The sequence below is a fragment of the Dreissena polymorpha genome, chromosome 3 (assembly GCF_020536995.1).
Source record: "Dreissena polymorpha isolate Duluth1 chromosome 3, UMN_Dpol_1.0, whole genome shotgun sequence".
NCBI classification, from domain to species: domain Eukaryota; kingdom Metazoa; phylum Mollusca; class Bivalvia; order Myida; family Dreissenidae; genus Dreissena; species Dreissena polymorpha.
Genome location: NC_068357.1, coordinates 27,222,837 through 27,249,414, shown reverse-complemented (window position 1 = coordinate 27,249,414; position 26,578 = coordinate 27,222,837). Strand labels below are relative to the sequence as shown.

Here is a 26,578-nt window from a genome sequence, read left to right as displayed (position 1 = left end):
TTCTCATAACCATTCACTTTCTTAAATAAAAGTTAATGCCTTTTGATATTTTTGAATGACAGACTTAAGATGAACGCCATTTGTTCCTAAATTGATCTTGAAAATAAACTCTCATTTTCGTATTGAGTAAGATCTAGATTTGGCTCAATTATATAAGCATAATTTACACTCCTAAACAAGGATATCGGTAAATCTTGTATACGTATGTATGTATGCATTTATTTTGACCTTGCGGTCAAGGATAGCCCATGAAAGTGCAAGCACTTATTTCCAATGAGGTCCTTTGGTTTTGCTGAAGAGACAGCAAGCAGAAGAGACAGTAATGGGATACAAGGAATCCGGGTGCAATACCCTAGCTCTTTGCGAATAGATACCTTGGTTCTTTAACGTGCTCAGTGTATAGCACTGATACACGCGAGAATTACCTGGGTTTCATACCAGTACATCTCTAGTTGGGTGGGAAACACTTGACGCATTTCTGAAATTTCCAGTGCCCCGGCCGGGATTTGAACCGGGGACCAGAGTGTTACCACTCGGCCACCGCACCACCAAAATATACGCAAAATGCACTTTGTAAAGCATACTACAGACAGCAAGACAACCTCAACAATACTTATAACTATTGATTTTGTGTATTTGCTGATTTTTTAAGTTGTTAATCTATAAAGCAAATAAAATATCTAAATAGTTAGACTAGACTGCAATGTGACCGTTTCCTCCATATACTGTACATTTGACATTAGGCAAGTATGTACAGAGAAGCAGCTAGTTTATTTTAAGCATGTTTCAACTGCAAGTAAGTTAGAGCATAATGAGCAGCATCAGCAGCACCACAACAAAAACGCAATTACTATTACTACTACCACAACTACAACTACTAATGACTATTACGACTTCTACTACTACTACTACCAATTCTACTACTTCCACTACTACACTACGACGACGACTACGACTACGACTACGACGACTACGACGACGACGACGACTACTACGACGACGACTACGACGACGACCACGACGACGACGACGACTACGACGACTAGTACTACGACGACGACGACGACCAAGGCTACGACGACGACTACTACTACGACTACGACGACAAAAACTTCGACGACTACTACTACTACGACTACTACGACTACTACTACGACGAAGAGACTACGACCAAGACGACTGACGACTACACTACTACGACTACGACGACGACGACTACTACTACTACGACGACTACAGACTACGTACTACTACTACGAGACGACTCACGACGACGACGACTACGACACGACGATACGACGACTACGACTACGACGACTACGCTACTACTACGAACTCTACGTAACTACTACTAGTACTAGTACGACTAGACTACTACAACTACTACTACCACTAATCGACTACTACACTACTACTACGACACTAATGACTGAAGACTACTAACGTACTAGACTACTACGACTACTACTACTACGACTCTACTACTACTACACTACTACTACTACGACTACTACCAATCTCGACTACGACTACTACTACTACTACACTACTACTACTACTACTACTACTAACTACTACTACTACTACTACGAATACTACTACTACTACTACTACTACTACCTACTACTACTACTACTACGTACTATTTACGCTGCTGCTGCCTACCACCAACACAATCATCACTACTACTTCTAGAGATTGTAACACCCATGAACCGTTTTCCATTTCAGATAGGGTTTATTTGCCTGCCCTACAGCCACATGTGCAGCCACAATGTTGCATCACGTTCTTACCGGAGAATTGACCTTCACCTCTTTGACCCCGCCCGACCTCAGTCAGTGCTCTAAAAGGTACAACCTTGACCTGTTGTGATATTGAAATTGAGATAATGTGTCATTATATCGTTCCATACTGATATGAGGTATATAAAACTGGTTTAAGGTATGGGAAACATGTACTTGCCACATTTTTATGACATTTTTTTCAGAATATTTATAAAGCGTATAATATATGGGGCGTGTAATCGGAAAACCGGCCATAACGCACGTTCGTTAAATGTTGTAATCTTATGGCACGACCAGTCCGCATGGACTGATAAGTGACGACATTTATGCTCGTGTTAATGACTTCATTGTTTGAAAAAATTTCTATGATAGACACAAAAATATCATGAAAATGCAAACATCGGGTGCTCTCCGGGTACGCCCTTTTTCTATACGTGTGCAGGACGCACTGTCTATGCTTATACGCATGTGATCAGTATAATATTTCGCTTGTTAATTCCTCTTCTGATTGATTTTGCAGCGACCTATTGGCGTACTTCGAGAACAGCTATAGTCTGAACGAGAGTCTATTTACTGCCCTAAAAGGTATGAAGATTACCTGAGTCCATAATTGGGCCGTGCTCGGTTTAATATATGTGCGTTAAGTTTTGTCCCAGTTTAGCCTGTGCAGTCCGCACAGGCTAATAAGGGACGACACTGTCCGCTTTTAGTATGTTTTTCGTTTAAAGAGAGTCTCATCTAAGCAAAAATCCCGTTTAAGCGGAAAGTGTCTTCCCTGATTAGCCTGTTTGTACTGCACATGCTAATATGAGACGACACTTTCCGCATCGATATATTAAACTCCCTTTTCACAGAGCATGGCCTTAATGTTAATAACAATCAGTTACATAAGGTCATACATTTGTGACAATCAGGGACCAGGATCCATAAATTTATTCCAGAAAATCGTATGGATGTTTTAGTATAGACGACGAAGTTTAATTATATTTTTTTTTCTCTTAAAAGGGTATATAAAATTATTAACAATTTTTATCAACTGTTGTAAAAATGTATTTTACATAGATACGCACACTTAAAAGCTTAGTTTTCTTAACATTCCAGAATTAAAGCTTGAAATTAAATTAGCGGATCCGGAACGCCAGTGTGTTATTTTCGGACTTTACATGTTCGAGAGTGGTGCATTTATCTGCTTATTGGATTGCGTATCGATTTGCGTATTTGAACGTTGCTTGAACGTTTTACTGTTCTAGATGAGAGCGTGTTCTACAAGTGTCCGGACCGTCTCCGCCTGCCGCTCATCTTCTACTACGGCCACACTGCCGTCGTCTTCGTCAACAAACTGGCGCTGGCCGGCCTGCTTAAGGTACCCGGTTACATTCATGTCTTAATGCGGCTAAGGGCTCGATGGTTTAATCGTGGTGTTTTCCGGCGCTTGAGACGTTTTTGTTTCATATGAAAATAGCTTAGTTAGTAATGTATATTCAAATAGGCAAATTACACTCATGATAAAGTTGTGGTTTGTTTTCCTGTCAAGTTTTGTGGTGACGAAGTTAAACGATGAACCACTTTTGTTTCTTTTAGGGGCGGATCAATTTTGAATTTGAAAAGATGTTCGAAACAGGAGTGGACGAAATGTCATGGGACGACACAGTAAGCGAAGTTCTGATACATTCAGGTCATTTTACCATACATAAGTGATGCATAAAACACATAAGCCTTCATTTCCTTACGCACAACGTCGTTTTAATATTTGATACAGTGCTGTTTTAAACGAGTAATGGACAAAGGTGTCTGGTACTAAAGAAAACACGCTGATGAATTTCTTGTACTTGCAAGTTATCAACTTAAGTGCCGTGAATAACTTTTCTGTACACTACACAAAACTAAAGACACAACTTTGAATCAAAGTAGTTAAATTTTAAGCCTTAACACGAATTCACTTTTTCTACCGAACAGACAACTCACATCCGGATTACCTATTGTTCCGCACGCATGCGTGTTGCAGGAGAACTACAGGATGGGCGGCTCCTATAAGTGGCCGCGTGTCGGGGAGGTCGTCGAGTACCGCCGGAAGGTGCGCGAGGTTATCCGCGATATTATACGTGACACGCCTCTCGACCTGCCTATCAACATGAAAAGCCCCTGGGTAAGAAATGGCGATGCCTCAGTCAAGAAAATATCATCAAATAATTCGTTTTAACAATGTCCTATTAATATCTTAATTTTAAAGTGGCTATTTAACAAATTTGTGCATGTATTGAAGTTTGTAATTAAAATGCTTTTTATTGATAAATGTAAGCACCGGATCTAAAAAGCTCCAGTAAAAAAAAAAACAATAATAAAATTAAAGAAAGAGAAAAAGTAACCCTCAACTGGGTTCGAACCATTGAACCCTGGAGTGAAATTCTGTCGCTTAGACCGCTCGGCCATCCGTGCTCATACCATGAATGAGGTATTTTATGCTTAATATAAGCAATCCTGGTAGTATCACAAAACATAACAACAACAACAGAACTCTCCAAATTATTCAATCGTTTCGCGTTGCAACTCTTTATAATTGTCAGGTTTTTAAATCGTCAAAAGATGCATATAATGGATATGTTTTAGCATGGTAAATGTTAAGTTATACTGTTTCCTCACAAACATCATAACTACAACGCAAATTTGCGAATCTGAAGCAATTTTTTTTTAGAATTTTGTCAATTTACCAAAACGTGGAAAGGCTCATCGAATGCTAGCAAAAATGTTTTTTCCAATCTACATTTATATAAAAATATTGGGGTTTAAAGAGATTGCTTATATTCTGGTTGTATTTTATTTCACCTGCTTATATTCAGGTAGTATTTTATTTTACCTGTTCTAACATATAGTGGGCTCTTTTGATGGGGTTTGAGCATGAAAGAATCCACCTGGAAACTTCTTCCGTTCTAATTCGTCAATTACCGATTGGGTTAGTCAACAGACCTGACGGCTGGAATTATGCGCCAAAGCAAACGGGTAAAATTTACTGACAACTCACTTACTGATATTATTTATTTGGGATTTAGTCCAGAATACCAAATTCTACATTAAAAATAACATTTTTATCACCAATACAATAGGAAGTAATAAATAATCATCCGCGATTTCTCAACACGCTCCAGTTACTGTTAAGCTATTTGTCAAATTGTTTCAACTCAATTAAAACTTATATAAGCAGTGTCGTACGAAAAGGGGTATTACATAACATGAGAGCAGTGAAGTCCACGACAAGCATGCACATTATCGCAATGCGGTCAGGAGCTTCCCTGCCATCAAATGAGACCAAGTAACCTTGCGCGACTTTATAGGTCACAGGAACGCTCCTGACCAGATTGCGCACATGCACAGCCTGGTCTGCAGCGACTTTGGTCGCACGTAGCATAAGCCCTAGTTTCGCATGACGCGACTCATATAATCTTTCAATCATGGCAACCTGATGGAACAGAAGCCAGCTATTAAACCTCTGTACTTCTTACCGTTAAAACCATCAGACTTATTACCACTATATTGCATTAGTCATAGCAAATGTCTAATTTTGCGAACTTGTGTGAACAACTTCACTTTTATTCCTATCTCAATATTCTAGAATGCTTACCACAGACAAACCAGATGTTGAGTGTCAACGGACAGGAAGTGACGTTCGGAAAGCCCACAGATTTTCCGTCATATGGTTGGGACAATGAATATGGTCACGTGACTTGCTAGTGAGTTTGTTGAGTGCTCTGCTTTAAATCTTTTTTTTTATTGCATCTGCAGTAATAGCCCATTGATCGTTATACAACAGAATCTTAAAGGCTCTGGTACAAATCCAAATATTGTGCATTTGTTTTGTTACGGTGGGATTTTATGACGCAATGCCAATTTGATTTTTTTTTTACGTAATGACATTTACGTAAAACGAAATGTTTCTATTTGGGACACGGTGATACACTTAAGTTTTACATAAGACCAGCAACAAAAGGATTACGTTTTGGTAAACGTGCTTTAAATGACCAATCGTTTAGGCACGTGCAGAATTAATTTTTTTGCACTCCTCTGGCTTGCCTTGCTGCAACGCAATGTCGCAGTTAATCGCAGCAATGCCACTGTTAATCTACTATATTTTACGCTTAAACCACGTTAAGGCGCTAAAGCTATGTTATGGTCGTCCTTACCCTTAACTGAATAACTGCAAGTATACCTCTGTAAAAATACAGTAATTTTGTGAGACTATTTTAACTCTGGAGTGTACACGCCATTTATATGGATCGCTTATAAAAGTCGCTGCGTCCCTAGTTGTAATTAGCATACTCCCAACTGTTGACACTCCGGGTCGTTTGGATCTGTTCTAATGTACTTATTAACCGATTTATGCCTAGCGTCTAGATAAAAGCCTTGGCAAATAGCGTAGGCCAAGATGAGACGCCGCACGATGCGGCGTCTCATCAGGGTCTGCGCTGTTTGCTTACAGAAATTTCTGTAAGAAATATTCTAATTATAGAAATAAATATACTAGACATCCCTAATTTTGGAAATAAATTGATCCAATTTAGCAGTATGGAAGAGTCCACTCAGCATTAATGGGTTAAAGCTCAAAACATTTATGAACAACTACATGTAGTTGTGTCCCTTAGTACATTACATAAGACGATCCAATGTTCGAAAAACTTGTCATTATTGATGGTTTTAGCTTGAAGTTAATACAAAATACATCACGTAACCACAACCAAAAGGTGAGTGTATTTCAAATATGTGTCCATTTGTTAACCTCTTTCCTTTACTTCGCATTCACCAGCGTGCCCGCGTTCGAGGCCTCAAAGTTCCTGGTGACTAATGGCGACTTCCTGGACTTCATACGGGCTGGCGGTTACAGCCGCCCGGAGCTCTGGACGGACGAGGGTTGGCACTGGAGGAGCTTCCGGGAGTCTAAACATCCTATGTTCTGGGTGTGCAACAGTGGTGAGTGGGGGGAATGCATGCTGTTAGGACAAGAACGCGCAAGATAGTAACCCATTTATGCCTAGTTTCTATTCGTACTCAGTATTTTTATAAATTAGATAATCGAACATCGCTTCGCAATAGAAAGTATATTCTGCGTTCATGAAAGTACTGTGCTTTTGTCGAAATATTACTGCCGAAACCGTGTTTTTCGAAGATTCTTGCATTTGGGGGAATGGGATTTTCTTAGAAGTTGCATGAAATATATTTATTCCGATTTCAAAAGAAGACATATTTATCTTAAATCTTATACTTGGCCTTAAAAAACAACTAAACTAAAAATTGCATAAAAATACGGTAACAATTGGCCGGTACATAATTGGACTCCAGGGACATAGGATTAAATGTACACTTACTTGTAATGCTGTGTTCTTGATGTAGGCTGTAAGAGTGGCTGTGGGACGGATCTGGCTGCATACAGCCACTGTAGTCTTCCAGAGGGCGGCGTGGGCGAGACAGCGACAGACGCCAATTACAAGTGAGCGACCTATAGCTATAGTATACATTAAGTGTCATTCTTACGTACAAGAAGGAAATACAAAAGAAATTAATCTATACACACATAAGATCAAGACAAACAACAACGACAACATTGACAACAAACAAAAAATCGAACCACGCATATATATTTATGATACATTAACCCATTTATGCCTAGCGTGTAGAATAAAGGCCTTGGCAAACAGCGTAGACCCAGAGTAAAGGGCAACTTCCCTACAAAGTTCATGTAGTTCGATACCATAATTCAATAAAACGTATGAAAAAACATTATTACCGTTCTTGTCGTTACATTCTGCATCAAGACTAACTGTCCAGCGCCGTTTGAAACCTTTGTTTACAAACATTTCAACTAACTGACATTTTAAACATACGAGTGATTTCATTGGTCCAATGCGGAGGTGTGTCTTTACGACTGGAGATTTCATTCATAAAGAATACATGATCACTGTCAACTGGGTCATGCGTGTTGTGTATCGTGTTATTTCTTAAAAGTTGACCCAGCATTTGTTAAAATATTGCAAGACATATACATTTCCAGAAAGGAAATTCATTTCTGCGTTGAATAAGACCGAGATCGTGAAAATCGCTGCAAAATTTATGAAGATATGGCTGTTCAAAGCGATGCACCCCGTTTTGGGCTGATTTTGAGTTGCATACCTTGTTATATATATATTTGATAGTGAAATATATTTTTTTTCAGAAAAGTTAATTTTTCGTTATAATATGATTGTTTATCATTCAAAATGATGTTTTCACAATATCATAGCCACACGCTAACCACCTGTGGAACACATTAGACCTTTTGTCAATTATTTTAAATATTTCGAGCTCTCGGACTGTCTTGAAGAAGATTTTCTAGTACAGTAAGATGTATATTTGCAAAAGTGTTAGAACTCTTTACTCTATAATACAATGTCTCATTTTATTGTTAATTGTCAGTTGTCAGTCATTCTAACTTAACCCGACTTAAAGGTTTAAATAAATAAACATGTCAAGAAATGTTCTTTCTTTCATTTTCTAGCATAACTTTTAAATGTGACATAACATTAATATTGCTAAAGGAGAACCCACAAGCCGGAACCAAGACTGACCATGTCTTCACAGCTGGTTCTAAGCCATACAACTACAACATGAAGTTCGGCTCATCCACAGTGAGTGAAGTACCTGAATTATGTTTTATTTATTCTATTTTCTTAAAAAAATATTATTGAATTCTTATCTTAATTCTGATTTGCGTATATGAACAAGCTTTACAACTGCATATTTTTTTTGAAAGAGCATGAATTGTCTTACATGTTCCGATTGTGACGATGTTTATATTCTTTTGTTGTTAAACCTTTCTTTTAACTATCAGTAATACATTGCCTCATGACGAGTAAAATCGTCTTGTGTAACAAAATCAATAATAGTCCTTTATATGTTTTTTCTTATATTTAATTTTTTGTGCGTGACGTAATAATTGTATATGTTTAACTTTCGTAGCCCGTGGATTTGTTCCCGGCTAACGAGCTTGGGTTTCACGACGTGTTTGGCAACGTCTGGCAGTGGACCGAGGACCATTTTAACGGTCTTTGCAATGATACGCACTGGCTATACGATGACTTTACCACACCATGCTACGACGGCAGACACAACATAATTCTGGTAAGATAATGTCGTATGTGAGTATTGATTATATATAATATCGAAATTATCAAGACACTTACGGTGAGACAACCTGACACTCTTATCAACTATCAGCGGCCTTTGTTTAGGTCAACATTTACAATGAACAATCGAAAGGATATTTCCATTGGGAGTGGTATATGGTTCTTTCCAAAAGACAAACAGTTCCTGTAATTAGTATTACCAGGATACTGATACATAAGTTGGAAGATGTATAGCGTTTGGGTTTGGGAATAATACAAGTGGAACAAAACAGTTTGAATTGAAAATAAATGGGGGGGGGGGGGGTCATTTGTCTCGGTGGAAATGGTATGCAATTACAATTTTACATAAACTGAAATTTATTATGTATAAAATCAGACATCTGCAAGTTTGATTATGTGTTCAGGGCGGATCGTGGATCAGCACCGGCGACGAAGCCTCTAGATTTGCGCGCTTCGCGTTCAGGCGTCACTTCCTGCAGCATGCCGGCTTCCGGTTGGCGCGCACAGCGGAGACCGCGGGACAGATTCAGTTGCCTACAAGAATCGTGGACACGCCAGTGTACGTGCTCGGCGTCGGGGGTATGTACAGGTTTTTTTTAATAGTCTGGTATAAATTATATCAGAAGTTAATTGTATAAAACACTTTTTCAAGGATCACTTGTATGAAAGAACATTAGTATATTTAGAAATAAAATCAAATTGAATATTAAGCTGATCATTTATAAATAAGATTCCATGAATTCATGTAATGGTCAAAACAATTTCGTCTTTGACGTAAAACCAAGTGCATGTGCATTTTCTCAAAAGAATTTCATTAAAATGCGGAGTTATGTTTGTATTCACAGAAAAATCGCTTTGTTTCCCACAAGACAAGCTACTGCGGACACTAGTACTGTCGACAAACATTCACTACCATTTTGAGTCGGCAAATGCGTTAAAAGGGATTATCGAACTGGAATTTGGATATCGAAAATCATTTCCGGTGCAGGTAGCTGACCTCTGTCGAGATCTTGTAAAGAATAACGGCATCGCCCCAAGGTCCGGTCTGTGGATTGGCGCGGGTTCGGGCCGGGGGCCTCTCATAATGAGCAAGTCATTCAATCAGGTGCGTGCGCAGATATTTTTTAAGTAGAACATATATTGTTTGAATGTACTTCAATCAAACCTGTACTCCTGAATAAAAGTAGTAGCATTATTCATATCATTCGGAACATGAAGCAAACTTAGATGCAACCGTGTAAAAAGATTTTGTTTAGTAAAGGTTTATTTAAACCAGCAACGACCATTACCACCACCACCACCGCCGCAACGTTCACCACCGCCACATCCACCACCGCCACTTCCACCACCGCCACATTCACCACCACCACCAGCGCCACCACCACAACCACGACCAAAACCACCACCACCACCACGTCCGCCACCACCAACGCCACGAACACCACCAACGCCACCACGTCCGACACCACAAGCGCCACGGCCACCACCACCACCGCCAACCCAGGTACTAATACTACTCGATATGCCTTAAAGTTTTCTTTAATTTCGATCAGGTACTTGCGTGTGACGTTGTTGCTCGCTTCTTGGAGACCGCCATGTACATCCAGAAAGGAAATGACGTCACGGTGATTGGTGCGGACGGCAAAGTGACGACAGCAGCCCTTGACAAGGGAATGAAGCCTGACAAAGTTTTGTTTAAACAGGTACGCGGCCCAAGTTGGACGTAGTAGGTACAATCAACAACAAACCTGTATGCCAATTTACAAAGCTGTGTAGAACAAACGTTAATTAATTACATTCAGAACATTTTCATGTGTTTGGGTGATAAATAAAATATACACTTAACGCTTACATATATCAATGCATTGATTACATCTGCTTGCTGATATTTATAAATTTGGTCCGTTTTTTAAACACCATTATATGGGTCTCTTCAGTTCACGTGGTTGCCAAACGAAATCGGAGTGGAGTTTGACCTTACAGTACTGACCTTCCTTGAAAGGACACAGCAACCAAAGGGTATAACAAGCTGCATTTATATTTATTCATAATTATTTTTTAGAGGAGGTAAAATTTAAGTTTATTCTAATCGAATATCAAAAGTCTTGTACGGAAATGAAAATTAATGGTGGTATGTGACCCCATTTGCTGTCGAAAGAACGAACAACTCCCGATGTTAACAGTGTTTAAGACGTCGCATAAATGAATAATCAAAGTGTATTTGAAACGCACACACATAGAACTAAGCTTTAGTCGTGTCTTTAAACGACATATGCATTCACTGAACGTTTAAACCAATTTAAAGTTATGTGTAGCATTACATTTCACTAAACCCAAATCCACTGAATCGTTTAGGGACAAGAAAATACATACAGAATAGTCAATTCTAAAACACTGTCACTAAGCATTGTTCGATTGTTCCACAGCCTGGCTGCTGCGCCTCGCGGAAGTGACGCAGAAAGGCGGCCTAGTAGTCGTGGCCTCTAAGAGCGGGCGCTGGAACGCCGAGACGCTAGGGATGACGCTGATCCAGAAAGGGTAACTTGCGTTACTGTTATATTTACAGCGACGTCATGAGATTTGTATTACGGCTGAGCTGTGTTTTATATTGTTGCTTTTACAATGGGAGTACTGTGATACACACTTTTCTGAGTTGAGATCCATTTAAAATGGAAAGGAATTATTAAAACAAACTCAAATCATAATAAAACACAAACACAACTTTGAACATTTCTAAAGTTGTTAGAACATTTCTCAAGTTGATATTAAATATCCAGCGTTCTAGTTGATGTTGTTTGTTTTTTTCAATTAAACCTTAGGATTTTGACGGTATCGATTCAATTTGTGATACCGTGTTTAGTTAGTTTCAGTCGAGTTTGTAGTGCATTGGGTCTCTGATGTTATCTTTGATTGCATGCTTACATGTAAATAAAATCATCTATCTTTGGTGTAACACCTGTTTAAGATAAACATACTGTTTTGTAACAACAACTTGGTAATCAATGGAAAAAAATGGAAGTGATGTCTTGTAACAATATCCCGAAATATGCACCTATTCACTTTCAGTTTATCATGCATCGAAACCGCACAAGTTCCATTTGAGGAGGGTTCCAAAACCGAGCTAGCCACCGTCACTGTCTGGAAACATGGCCAGGAGTGAAGTGCACAAGCGAAGGGTGGACTGGAATTCACGTTATGCCGTAGATAAAAGTTTACGTACGCTATGTGTTAAATTATGTCATTGTTTTTATTCAATAGATATCACAAAATAGCATAATTTATTGCATGTTTACTTATTGCGTGTGAAGGTTGTATGTTTGCGATAACGACGTTTTATCGGACATTGTGCAAACATATGCTATCCATTTATTGCGAATTTGTTTGCATTCAATGCATATCACAAAATAAAACCATTAAATCCATGAGTATTGTATATTGATCTTTTTTACGTGCTTATTTTGACATTGATTTACAAGTTTGCTATTTTGTTGGTTTATTGCGTTTTTCGTGTTAAACATTGTATAGAAAAACATGTCTATTTGTTGTTATTTGAAAGTGATGTTGATCTTAAATAAATATATTTAAATGACCAATTGCGTTGCCAATTTATATTTTAAAAAAAAATTTCGCGCACAAAAAGGCTCTTTATATTGACAACACACTACGTAGTGTACATTTGTGACCACATGTATTAGCCCGTATGAGCACATTCAATTTGAACATGTTTATCGGGCGTCATCGAATCCGGCATTACATGGAGTATCTTTGATAGATCCTTTGCGCATTTCTCGGACTTCTGACGTCACGTAGTGTTCTTTAATTATTTTTATAAATAACACTGTAACAATCATAATATTTATTATAAACCCTCACACATGGCATGTTTTTACTTTAACTGCAGACACTAATATCATAAAGTTACTGTTGTCACGTGAAAGGAAGGTGGAGGGAATAACTGAAATAGATAAAGTAGTGGCTAGTTTTACTGTATATACAAAAAGGTAAACATGCATAAATTTATTTGTATCGAAAAGTGATGCTACGTACTTTGTTTATGCAACAGTATGTATATGTTTGTTAAAGTAAACTGGTATACAACTGGTAGTCCCTGAAAACAAGCAAAAACCACCAAATATAAAGGTGCACACACCTACTTTTTGTTTCATCTTAAGATACGCACATTTCAGTAATTGTTTCATCTTAATAAGATATTGGCATTGATGCAGTTTTCAGTTATTTTATTAAGAAAGCTTTACATGAAAAGCAACGTGAAAACGGAGAAAAGTAGGAGAAAATACACATTGTATTATAATTATGGTCAATTAAATGTTAACAGCTGCATGTTGCGGGTTTTTTGCTCTTTCTATTAAAATTGTAATTTTGCGTTACTCATGCGCTTTATATTTTTTGATAAGATTTCGAGTTACTTATGATGAATTAAAATTAAAATTTCGAATTATGAATCAATAAAACAAAGTTGTGATTGAACTTGAAGGAGCCCATACACCAAGCACGTTCTTAGACAGTTCGACCACGTTCTGAAGAAAATGCAGAATGGAATGTGAACTTGCTTGAACGAGTAGTTTTGGTCCGACAAAAATCTACAATATGATTGAATGACGTTCATACACAGTTCGCGCTACATGCAGCTCGTTCCTATCCCGTCCTATATCGTTGCCAGTCCGTCTTCATCGTGTTCAAATCGGGTCAATTTTTCAATTGTCCCCGTTGGTATATCGTTTCCAGTCAGACCGAGTCCGTCCTCAGCCATTTCGATCACGTTCGTACGCAGTTCTTCGTTATTCGTTGTGCACTGGTAAATCGTTCAAAGGCAGTTCTCACTCCGTTCTACTACGTTCTTAGTACGTTTAGGACGTAGTTGCAGTCACGCTCTGCACGGCGATTATAAAAACCGACTACGTTCCTGCCAGTTCTCATCAGGTCGGGCTGCACAGACCTCGTGAAAAGGCCAGTAGGACCTGTAAATAAACTATGTTACAAACAAAACAAAAGCCAGTTCTCATTTATGTTTCACGCTTTGAGCCGACCAGGCGTACATTTGTAATGCCTCCAAGAAGTAATTCCGCATAATAATGCTGCTCTGCTTCTAACATGAATTGCACGAAGCCAACATTAAAAAAATTAACAGCTCCAAGATTGTCCATGTTTCAACTCAATATCACAAGTGATGAATTTTGAGACAACGACCTCAATTTATATGTACATTGTCTGAATGTATTGTATTTACGGTTTGAACGTTGTTACAACAGCATTGAACGAGTACAACGTACTTGGAACCTACTTAGAACTCATTAAAACGAGTACAACGTACTAAGAACTTACTGAGAACTTATAGAACGTGTTGCAAACGTTGTAAGAACAATCTTTAAGTTTCATTTTTTTACACGAAACAAGATCGTATTTGAGACGTAGTGCGGACGGGGTCGGACTGTCTGAGAACGGATTGGACGAACTAGAAACGGACTCGATCGGTGTGGCATCGTACAGGTAATTTCGGTCCGAACGCAGTACGTTCTGGCACGTTCCTAACCCGACCTTAGTACGACCTATCCGTTCTTAGTTCGTCCATTCCGTTTCCAGTACGTTGTTACTACGTTTAATTGTAGAACGGGATGATCGGAAGAAAATTTTGAGTAGGCTCAAAGTTCTGAAACACCTCTCCCGTTCAACCCCGTTTCAGGCCGTCCGCAAAGTTCGCAGACAGTTCGTAACACGTTGCTACTACGATCACTCCGTTCTCACACAGTTCGAGCCCGTTTAATCACATTTTTCAGAACGTACTTCGAACGGAGTCGGTGTATATGGTGTACGAACTGGTCCAAAACTATTCTAAACTGTCCGGGACGGTTTATAAACAGTTTCTTACTTTTGAACCGCTCGTGCGTCTGTAAACTGTACCGGGCGATTTATTTTGTTGATTACAAACCGTCCGGGACAGTTTAGGAAACTGTCCCGGACGGTTTACAGGCATAAATTATAGTACGGCATAGGTTTTGAAGAGGAGTCAATCAACCAATCAGAACACTCGTAACACTTCGCATTTGTGTGCCATTTCGAAAGTGAGAATTTCCTTTTAAGTCACGTTTACTCGAGTGATTGTTCGATAATTTATCATTTTTGTTTAATTCCATTACAAGAACTTTCGAGACAAATAGGTCCCTTTAGGTGATTAACTCTTCACTGACAAGATTGGATGCTCTTGCCAGAAATGTGAACAGAATGATCACATCATATCCCGAGTTTACACCGTTACTCGACAGTTTCAGGGCAACGATGGATATGATTAAAGAAATTAAAAGGTATTTTCCACCATCCCAAACATTTCAATAAATTAACAAAATTATTTAGAGGGGCCTTTTCACAGATTTTGGCATGTTTTGAAGTTTGTCATTAAATGCTTTATATTGATAAATGTAAATATTGCATCTAAAAAGCTCCAGTAAAACATCAAGAATAACATTAAAAAAGGACAAAAAGTAGCCCGCAGCAGGGCTTGAACCAGTGACCCCCGGAGTCCTGAAGTAAAAACCAATTAGACCGCTCGGCCATCCTGCCAAGTATATAAGACATACGTATTTTATAGTTTATATAAGCAATCTTTGTAATTTCACAAAATTAAACGACAACAACAGAACTCTCCAAATTATTCAATCGTTTCGCGTTGCAACGCTTTATAATTTTCAGGTTTCTAAATCGTCAAAAGATGCATATAATAGACCATGGCAAATGTTCAGTATTACTGTTTCCTCACAAATATCATAACTAAAACGAAAACTTGCGAATCTAAAACAACTTTTTTCAATTTTGTCAATTTACCAAAACGTGAAAGATCCCTTTAATTCTATATTTTGCATGCACTTCAAATCTGTATTGTTTCTAAATTAAACTGTTTGAACTTGACCGATGTCCCTTCACTGCTTTGGCAGTGTGGGGCTTTTAGGCAAATGTAGCCGTGACCATATAGATGAAAAGGGTAGGGGCATTTTGCGAGGTATTAACCATTGATCAGTAGGGCAGGGACTTTACCCTTACCTTACTCATGCGATTTGTCATCTTTCTGGTAATTTCATTCTTGTCCGTCACGCCTAAGAGCATTTGTTCGAATTTTAACATTATTCTGATTTGCTTAACAGCAAGGCTGCAAGTCCGTGATTCAGTTTGGTTTAGCACTGGGCATAATGCGCCCGTGCCAACACATTGGTGATACCAATTATTATGAAGGCATCAAGGTTGATGGTACAGTTGATTCTGATAAATAAAAATATAAAAATAACAAGCAACAACCCAACATATGGCGATATCAAAAATAGTTTAATACCGTATACCCAATACAGGTGAATTATTTTACCAGAAAATCCCATTACGAGATGCTTAATACTACTGTTTCAAGTCGATCTTGTTTGCCCTTTGACTATGTATGCACATTATTTAAGGTCGTTTTCATTAAATTCATCTTCCTTTATATACACTTGTCTTTGGGAACTCTGTTAGATAGAAAGATAAATAAGCAGTTGCCTTTCAATGAAATATCTTATTTGCTAACCACTTGACACTTTGACTAACTGTTTCCTGATTCAACAAATTTAATTAAATAAGGATTAAATCTATATTTTGTTGCAAACGTTTGCATTATTCAAATATAAAATATTTAAAAAATATATTTTCATATTATGTGTATGTTATCTATCCAGGTTCTGTGATTATAACCACACTTAAATTAAAAGATGTTTCAGTGATTATTGCTTGTAATCGCCGTTTGTTCGCCACGGAATGTTTATCTTGTGAATAATCTTAATGCCACATGTATTGCCAATGTTTAGCCAAAACATTAATCTGAACGACATTGTGCTGAGTTTTAATCTGGGTAATCTGGTTGTGTGTGCAGATGAAAATGCTTGTTGGCTTGGTGTTACCAAATGTTATTTAAACCTGCTGAGATTTTATTATCACTATCTTGACTGATTTTTAATACTGTTCTCGTCTGTTTGAAAACATGATTGTCAGTATGCATAGTATTTTCCTAATTAGACTAGTCTTAGGAGGACAACATTTTGGGCATGTACGACCTTTCGTGATATATTTCTATACACAGTAATGCTATATGTTTTACATAGTAAATCATCTATTTGTGCACTCTAACATGCAGCTCTATCGTTTCCTACATATTAAAATACCGTGGCAATTATCTTGAACGAACTACATTTTATACGTCCCTAACATAGATTACGTTCATAACAGTAGACCATAAAAATCAGAGTTCTCAATTGCTGACTCTTTTCTCAAGGTTAGCTTGCATGACGTACCTAGCAGCCGGGAGCCCAATATGCCTTAATAAGACTAAAGTATTCATTCAAACCAAGCTAACCTAAATAAGTTATAACTTTTACATCTGATCCAGAGGAACGTGTCTGGCAATATACTCGTACTACGTGTAATATGTGAAAAGTAGCTTGATGATTTTAAATCACAGATTTGTTGCTAAAATAAAAACAAGCGAAACATACTTAGGCAATAAACGTTAATGATTGAAATAAACAAAACATTACGACATGTGTTTAGCTATCAAACTTCTGTTTTGTATCGGAATGTAAATCTGTCATAAGAGGTTTGATAGATAAGCACATGTTTTAAATATATGAGTTCCAAAGTTAATGTGTATATTTCAATGTATGGGCTTCCTTTGTTTTATTAAGGAAAATATTGAAATCAGAGATTACATCCCTGACACACTGGTTCAATATTACTCAAATGCAATCAAACCCCGATACGTTCCAGGCAATATGTGCATGAAATAAGACTAATAAAGAAGTAAAATCATTTACTATAGGTCAAAATGAAATTATATGTGAACAAGAAGTAAAACTTTTAAGTGTGGAACTTGATTACCAGCTAAACTTTGATCTCCAGGTTACAAATTTGTGCAAAAAGACAGCCAAACAATTAAATGTAATCCAGAGACTCGGCAAAGTCCTGAATGTAAGCACTAGGTTAGTCATCTTTAAATCATTTATCCGGTCAAATTTAAACTATTGTCCCCTTATCTAGCTTTTTTAAGTAAATGCAACACAGAGAGGCTGCAGTACAGAGCCCTCAGAATTGTTTTTAATGATTATGAATCCACTTATGATACCCTACTAAAACAAGAAACCGTCGGAGACGGGTGATGCTCCCGAAAAGTTTTTTAGTCACAATTTTGCACTATATATTCAGATAAAAGGAAACGTCTTGAGGGGCATAACTTTGGACAAAATAATACGATGGATGGTTTAGAAACTTAAAAATTTCAAAGGGCCATAACTCTCTAAATAAATCATATAACCAGAACCCACAAATAACATGCGCATCTCCTCAAGGTAGTTAAGCTTTCCATAAAGCTTAATTGAATTCCAGTCAGTAGTTGGGGAGAAATAGCCCGGACAAGAATTGCACTATATGTACAGTTAATAGAAAATTTAAAAGGGCCATAACTCTGTGAAAAATCATCCGACCATAACCAGCTGATAATATGCACATCTCCTGTTGATAGTGAAGCTTCCCATAAAGTTTCATTGAATTCCCGTAATAGGTTGCTGAGAAATAGCTCGGACAAGAATTGCACTATATGTACAAAGAAAAAATTCAAAGGGCCATAACTCTGTGAAAAATCATCCGACGAGAATCGGCTGATAATATGCACATCTCCTCTTGGTAGTGAAGCTTTCCAAAAAGTTTCATTGAATTCCGGTCATTAGTTGCTGAGAAATAGCCCGGACAAGAATTACACTATATGTACAGTTAATGCAAAATTTCAAAGGGCCATAACTCTGTGAAAAATCATCCGACCAGAACCGGCTGATAATATGCTCCCTCCAAAAATTTTGGGGGAGCATAAAAAGGTCAACAATACTACGCTTCACTTAAACAGGTTACGCCTCATTGCGTCAGAAACTTTTGAATGTATCCACAATCTTTCGCCAGAATATCCACAATCCTTGTTCAAAGTTAAATCCTCTACTTATAATTTCAGGTACTCAAACATCCTAGAGACGCCACAAGTAAGTACAACAAGGTATGGCAAAAATTCCTTTCGTTTTGAAGCTGTCCGGGTGTGGAACAGCCTCCCCGAGGACTTAAGCACTGTCGACAAATACAAAAACTTTGTCCGGCTGATCCGCACCTGGATGGGTCCAAAATGCAAATGCGCCATGTGTGAGTAATCTGCATCTCACGTTTTGCTTGTTCTTGTTATCCTGCTTATTTATATTATTTCAGTTAGCCCCTGATTTGTTCTCCTTGGTTAATTTTTCCATGTTATATAGTTTATGTTAGCTTTTTCTTTTGTGCTGCCTGCCTATATTTTTCAGTTAAGTAGTAACGGGCACTAGGACACTTACGCTTTGTTCTAGTACCAGCAAGTACTAGAGAAGCAAATCTCTTGTCGATTGGACGTGTTCACCTTTTTGTACAGATTTAGACATTTCAACGTCATTAAGAACCCATTGCACCAAGTTTCATTATCATGTCTTATGCGCGTTTTTAAGCATTTGGTCATGTATTTAGTTTCGTTCTCGTTTAGTAACTGTGAATTGACAATAAATCTGCTGTAAAATTTAAAGTCTCGAATAACTTTACGATGTATACCAAGTATTAACTTGTGCTTTAAGTAAGTTTTTAATTATTGCAGAATTTTGGTAAGCGTATGGACGGGCTTACAAACAGACAGAAAGAATATAGAGACCTATATAGAGTCCTCTCCTGTTAAACATTGGGAGTGGGGTTAAAAATGAGAAAATAGAATGTGGGATGGTCTTTCAAATATTTGACCTGGCGACCTGGTTTCCGACTCCATTTCCAATCTTACAATCAAACAATATTGACAATCTAAAATTCCCAATACAAATTACGAAAAATGGAAAACTTTCTTTTGTTTTTATGGTAAATTAATTTGATGTATCAAAATCCGATATAATGAAAGTAAATATGCGAGAAAATAATTGTGTTTGAAAAAGTATTCAAATTCCCGACAGCAAATGGACATTTTCGAGGTACAACGAAATCGAACGAATTCTTACGAAAAAGTACGGAAAATTCCGAGCTCATAACATGGTTTCTACCTTAATCTATTTATGGTTTGGTTTATTAATTTTAATTATTTAGTCATTCATTCATTCATTCATTCATTCATTTATTTATTTTATTATAAGCTAATATAAAAACAATAATAATTATTAAGATGTTTATTAGAAGTTATAGAAAAAGTGAGCATGCATTACCGCATTAGAATATTGCATACTAAACATTATTACAATTCTGTTGCAAGGAATAGTTTCATAAATACAATCATGGTCAGTATAGAAAACAGTGTCAATTTATTTTTCACAACATTGTTTTTAAAATAGGACAGCCAACATGTCAGAGCCGTTCCTTATCAAGCATATGTCCAGCGGGAGATTCTTCCATCCAGAGAGCGGAAAGAATAACCCACGCGACAATACAGAAATTGTTTTGCATAGCGACATCCATGCGCACATGCGCTGGAAATTTGTGCGCGTGCACGACAATTGGGGATACATTCAGCACGTGGCAAGTGGCAAGATCATTCATCCGCTGGGAGGTAGTTTGTGTTCTGGGAACGAAACAGGACTCGTACTGCACAATGACCGCCATCAGGGAGCGCCGTTTTCCCTCGACGCTTGCAACCATCACGTGATCCACAAGGGAGGAAAGTGAGTACCACTTGTGCGCATTAACAATATCCTTATCAAGCCGTTGAATCTGTTCTCGCTCTGGGAAAACGGTGCTAAATGCCTGGGCAATAAGCCCGTTTTCCGAGAGCGAGGCTCATATACTTCTTGGTGCATTTTGCAGGTTTGCACACCCACAAGGCGGCAGTCCTTGCGCGGGCGATGGTACAAAAGTGGTCCTTCACAGCGATGTCACCCGATACGACTCGAGTTAGTCTGTTCAACAGGCCTTAGGTTAACGGAGTTAGCCTGTACGGGCAGGCAATGGTATTACCATCATACCATTTGGTATGGGGTTAGCCTCTAGATAACCTGGCTCAAAGATCTATAAATAAATAGTCTATTTATAGATAACGAAGGAAAAGGGATTAGGCTACGGTATCTCGATCTTCTCGATTATTTATTAAAAATAATGAAAGAAAAACGCCTTTTTAGGTCTTAAACCAATACAGAATGGAAATATTGGTTATAAATAATCTATTCACGATCAGTGTGCAATATATATTTAATCTTAAAATGTTCTAAATTCATTGAATAAAATAATAAAATAATTTTGAAAACACTAGGGATTTGTTTGTAGTTTAATTATATTAAAGTATGAAATACCAAAAATAATAATCAATAATTGTAAACAGAACAGGGTTTCATTCAATCATTTATTTATGTATTAATGTATTTATTTATGTATTCATGTTTTTTATGTATGTATGTATTTGTTTATTTATTCATGCGTTTATTCATTCGTTCATGTATTTCTTTCTTTCTTTATTCATTTATTCATCTATTTATTTATTTATCTAACTATTTATCTATTTATTTCGTTTGTGCGTACGTGAGCTTGTTCATTGGTTTATTGGTTCATTCGTTCGTTCGTAATTTCTTTCAGTCAGTCAGCCAGTCAGTCAGTCGTTCGTGCGCTCGTTTTTTATTTTGTTCGTTCGTTCATGCGTCCGTCAATTTGTTTGTTCGTTCGTTCGTTTGTGCGTTCATCATCATCATTATCATCATTATCATCATTATCATCATTTTTATTTATATTTATTTTTTATTTCATTTCTTTATATATTTTGTATTGTTTGTACTGTATTATATTAAATGCATATTACGTTAATGCTGCCACGTTAAAGCAAAATCAAAGTTGAATGAAGTTACAAAAATCAATTGGTGATATCGTCACATAGCAGGAGGAAGGGTGCCTTGGGTACTTTATGACATCTCATGCCGACAGGGTGATTGATGTCGGTGTGTCATGCTACATTGTCCTGTTTATTGGACCCTTAATGCGATAAAGCCGCTTTTAATAATGGTGATAACTGTAATTTCTATTGCTTAACAATACGAGACTGCGAAAACAAATGCCACAGGTTATTTATTTGACTCTTTCTTTGTTTCAATTTATATTAAAAGTATATTGCTGATATTAAGTGTGACTGTCTTTAGTTTAAAGATTTAATACGAAATTACATATAAAAAATAGTTGTTAATTTACCAAAGCAATTGACTCTTTTACATGTGTTTATTTTTTTTATGAAACTATAATGGTAGCAAGAAATATCCTTTTTTAAAGATGCTCGGTGCATATCCCGGTCGTGAAAATAAAGGTTGAAATAAAACGTTTATATTTAAATTACTGATTTTTTTAAAAGTTTTAAGTCGCATATCAAACACATCAAATGGGCCATGAAATACAAAAGAAGTCTGCGTTTATTTCACTACGATGCATCAATCGCTAGCAATTAGTGACTCCTATCATAAAAACACCATGGTGTGAAAGCGCGATGAAATCAATAATTTGCCGATAGATCGCTGATAAGGTGTCGAAAACAACACTGGATCACTTGACTAGTAGATATGGTTTGTTAATTGGGGGCCATAAAGGTATGGTAATTTAAGCCAGACAGAGCTTGATTAGCGAATTTTATTGTGAACTTATAGAAAATAGGTCGTTTTTTTAAGAATGTCGGGACAAATTGTGCCACATCGGGACAAACACCTCAAAAGCAGGACTGTCCCGCCAAGTTCGGGACGTCTGGCATGTATGCTCATATGGCATATTATGTATGTAGCATACGTCTGTTCTCAACGATTGAACTATATGGTATTTCATTTAGACGCAGTTGTCTTTTCACACATTCTAATCACATATTTGTGACTACTTGCGTTTCTTAATTGGACAATCTAACCACAATACTTTACGACAGAAAATGTAAGTCAGACTAAAATATAAGGAGTCGGCCGATGTCTGATCTATATGAGATAACTTGACGCTCAAATGGATAAGAAAGGGATCACCACAGCAGGTTGCTAATACACAGTGTAGTCTCCGCTATTTTATTGTTGTAACATGTTTGTTTCGAAAGCATAGGCAAAATAATATGGAATCCAATTTTGAAATAAAAAATCGTCTGAAAATAACGCCGTTGACTTTTTAATTGAAGAGTATAGATGACATCAAAGTCGAAGAAGTGATTTTCTAGACACCTGGAGATAACTGAGGACGACACATACAATTAAGTAAATAATAAAACAGCTAATAAGCATCCCAATGGAGGCAGATAATATCTTACTTAAAAGACAACAGATAAGTTCAGGCTAAAAATCGTGTTTTATAAAGGAATATAATTGCATCTCTGTCCAATTAGATTTCTTGCAAGTGAATGTTTATTTCAAATGTAGTGTGTGCTGTGATAGAAACCAACTTTGGGCATAAATTATTAAGTTATTTAATAACGTGCCTTGAATTTTTTTCTCGTCTGTAAGAGTTTAAACTTGTATTATACTGTGAAAAGCACCCATGGTACTTCACCGATTTTATTTCCCTGAAGACTTTTACATACGGACATGTTTTGAATGTACACACATTCACATAGACATACATTATGGCAAATTATCGTCTCAATTTAATATTTATCAAGCATCTTACTGAATGACCAGGATTGTTTAATCGCCTTTCTATTAAATATATATTTTTAGTAATTTACACTATTTCAATTTAAAACGTTTTTTTTTTTATAATTTTCTTTTATTTTGTATGTTTGTTAGACCAATATATTTAAAAAGAAAATAAATGCATTGAATTAACAAAAAAAAGCTAAAAAGTTGAACACAAAATTAGTAAATAAATTATTAAATACATAAAAAATGAATGAAAGAATAAATGGCTGGCTGGCTGGCTGGATAAGTTAATGGAAGGAAGGGAGGGAGGGAGGTTGGAAGGAAGGAAGGAAGGAAGGAAGGAAGGGAGGGAGGAAGGAAGGTAGGAAGGAAGGTTCCATCGATGGATGCATGCAAGAGCGAACGAAAGAACTCATGAACAAACGAACGAACCAATGAACAAACGTTCGAACGCACAAAGTAACGAAAAAACAAACGGACTGACGAAGGGATAGAAAGATTTATGAATGAATGAACATAAATACAAATAAAAAAAAGAAAAAAAGCATTAAACATAAATACATAAATGAATGAACGAACGAACGAATGATCGAACGAAAGAACGAACGAAAAAAAAAACTAACCAAAGAACAAACCAAAAAAGAACGAAATAACAAAAGAGCAAACAAACGAACAAACAAACGAACGAACCGAGGAACGAACCAAAGAACGATCGAACCAACCAACAATCAAACAATAAACAAACACACGAACTCACAAACGAACAAACAAACGGATGGACGGACGGACGGACGGATGGAACGATAAATGAATGCACCTTGGATGATGATGTCATCGTCTTGAATGACGTCGTTAGAGCGAAGTCTGCCGTTTTAACAAATGTTTTCTCGGTGTTTTCGGCACCGCAGTCGAGTGCGAAGAAAATGATAAACAATGCGATCGTCTGCCTCTGCTGAAGCGTTAAAAACCTCATCTTCGGCTGATAGTTGACGCGTGTCAAATTTATAATTAAAGCCTTACAACAAATCTAAGTGGCAAGAAAATATTTAAAATACTGCTTTGAACTCCGAAGTAGTCTTATATCTAACCCAGATAAATTCTGCTACCAGTCAGGCAAAATGTTGATGACCTTCTATTAGATAGTTATTTGCCCTCAAACGAATGAGCCAATAATCAACATATGTAGGGTAACAAAAGAGACTAGGTGGCTGTTAATCCAACCATATCTTTGTTCGAACTAGATAATTAAACAGTGATGTATTTACTTAATTACACTATTCGTTTAGAAATATGAATGTACGGCTACGCTAATCTTATTATGTAGGGTAACAAGAGACACACCGTCGCTGTGAAACCGACCATATGTTTGCTTCAGTTATTAAAAAGGGATGCACGTCGTTCAAAATCAATTGCAAACGCCGAGTTCTATTATACCCAAGTGCTTACAGCAATTACAATCCAATATCAAATGTCTTGAAATGTTTGAACATCGATCTTTACCGTTTTCAGACTAGTTGTCCGTGTCAGCATGGGTCTCAATAAATAATTCTGTAAATGAAATTCGAACTTTTAACAGAACAGGTACTGCGGTGATAAAGCGGTAAGGTAACCTTTCTGTTATTGAAACCCAACACGCATCCTATCCGTTGCGGTACTTTCGACTTTCCTTCAAACTAATGAATAAGGTGATTTCATGAACGGAGGCACAAAACTAGAAACAATCATGATGCAATACATTATCATAATTAGGCTGCGTAATAACGCGCCTGTTTCGTGTCCGGAACACATAAGAAACCAAATTCACGGAAATAATTTCGGACAGTCTTCCGCTCAATATTTTTACGTTTCTAATTTGTGTCAACGCGGCTCTAGAATCGACATGTTTTGGGTTTAAGCTATTTTATTTTTAAGATGCAATATTATATCGTTGACCTTACAGCAAGATTACACATTAAGGGAGATAACCCATATCTTAACAATATAAGTTTTTAGTTTATATTGACATAACTGAATTTACTGAGGCGTAAGCTGCGTCGACTTAAAGACCAGTGTTCCCAAAAGTCGTTATCAGGTTGCCATATGTACCTCATACCGGCATTGTTTCTAAACATACCTAACGGCCTCAAAACAACTATATCTACACAAACAGATACGTAGATAACTACTTTTCTGACACAAATAAATAATATTCGCCAGACATTGCATGTTTCGTTACCACACTGAGGTTATCCTGTATAGGCAGCTACTTCGGCTTATATTTGCCAACCGACATAATACACGTCGACAACGTCAATTGCCATATGCTAAATATACTCAAAAAAGGAAAACTGAGTAACTATGTTCACACCATGCTACGTCAACATTGACAAAATCCTTATTTGTTTCATGGTTAAACCGATCATCTTATTTTTCGTATCGCCGACTTTCTTTTTCTTACAAGGCTTGAAGATATTTGATTATCAGTAATGACTCATGCCGCTACTGAGGAATGATAATGAAATGAACCGTCAGTAAATAATACAATTCCCATTTGAAAGGTACGTTGATTAGTATAATTATTCACACACTATTAGTGTAGGTTTAAAGGAAACGACCTGCCAGGACATTTCACACGGCGAACGATAGTAAAAGCAAAGCTGTCTTTGTCCTTGGCTCCCGCAACAAAATGAATAATAAAAGATGCATTAACAAAAGAATTTCATATCTACAATAATATTTTTGTTGATAATTAATGTTGTACAATCAAGAGCAAATCGTCCAAAGTAGTAGGAACATTGTCTAAATGCTGTGACGTAGGATACGTCAAAACGCAGAAACTACGTAACGTGGACAACAAATAGAGGATATTTGTGGGATTCGGTGGATTATAGATTTAAATTCACGAGTGATCATAGAAAATAATATTTTCACGAGTGGCGCAGCCACGAGTAAAAATATATATATATGATCACGATTATATGATTATCTGAAGTGTGACTGTCTTTAGTTTGAAGATTTAATACGAAAT

General features: G+C 37.1%; 2 protein-coding genes across 2 annotated transcripts; both read left to right on the top strand.

The window, feature by feature from the left end:
• The first annotated feature begins 1,733 nt into the window (after positions 1-1,733).
• Positions 1,734-12,265, top strand: LOC127872113 (uncharacterized). Its single transcript, XM_052415440.1, has 17 exons — positions 1,734-1,850; positions 2,305-2,369; positions 3,035-3,147; positions 3,366-3,434; positions 3,790-3,930; positions 4,655-4,781; positions 5,392-5,509; positions 6,580-6,743; positions 7,164-7,260; positions 8,305-8,434; positions 8,766-8,927; positions 9,337-9,511; positions 9,778-10,037; positions 10,486-10,635; positions 10,870-10,951; positions 11,359-11,470; positions 11,999-12,265. The coding sequence occupies exons 1-17, from the start codon at positions 1,774-1,776 to the stop codon at positions 12,090-12,092; spliced, it is 2,136 nt and encodes a 711-aa protein (XP_052271400.1). The 5' UTR covers positions 1,734-1,773; the 3' UTR covers positions 12,093-12,265.
• Positions 12,266-20,341: 8,076 nt separating this feature from the next.
• On the top strand, positions 20,342-20,891 carry LOC127872112 (galactose-binding lectin-like). The gene is made up of 2 exons (XM_052415439.1): positions 20,342-20,658; positions 20,801-20,891. The coding sequence occupies exons 1-2, from the start codon at positions 20,342-20,344 to the stop codon at positions 20,889-20,891; spliced, it is 408 nt and encodes a 135-aa protein (XP_052271399.1).
• Positions 20,892-26,578: the final 5,687 nt, after the last annotated feature.

Bases quoted from the DNA above. Each gene is read 5' to 3' on its own strand.
- LOC127872113 (XM_052415440.1), top strand. From the start codon at position 1,774: ATGTTGCATCACGTTCTTACCGGAGAATTGACCTTCACCTCTTTGACC. The intron at 1,851-2,304 runs GTACAACCTTGA...TTGATTTTGCAG, and splicing joins CTCAGTCAGTGCTCTAAAAG to CGACCTATTGGCGTACTTCG. The intron at 8,928-9,336 runs GTAAGATAATGT...TTATGTGTTCAG, and splicing joins GCAGACACAACATAATTCTG to GGCGGATCGTGGATCAGCAC.
- LOC127872112 (XM_052415439.1), top strand. From the start codon at position 20,342: ATGTCAGAGCCGTTCCTTATCAAGCATATGTCCAGCGGGAGATTCTTC. The intron at 20,659-20,800 runs GTGAGTACCACT...TGCATTTTGCAG, and splicing joins GTGATCCACAAGGGAGGAAA to GTTTGCACACCCACAAGGCG.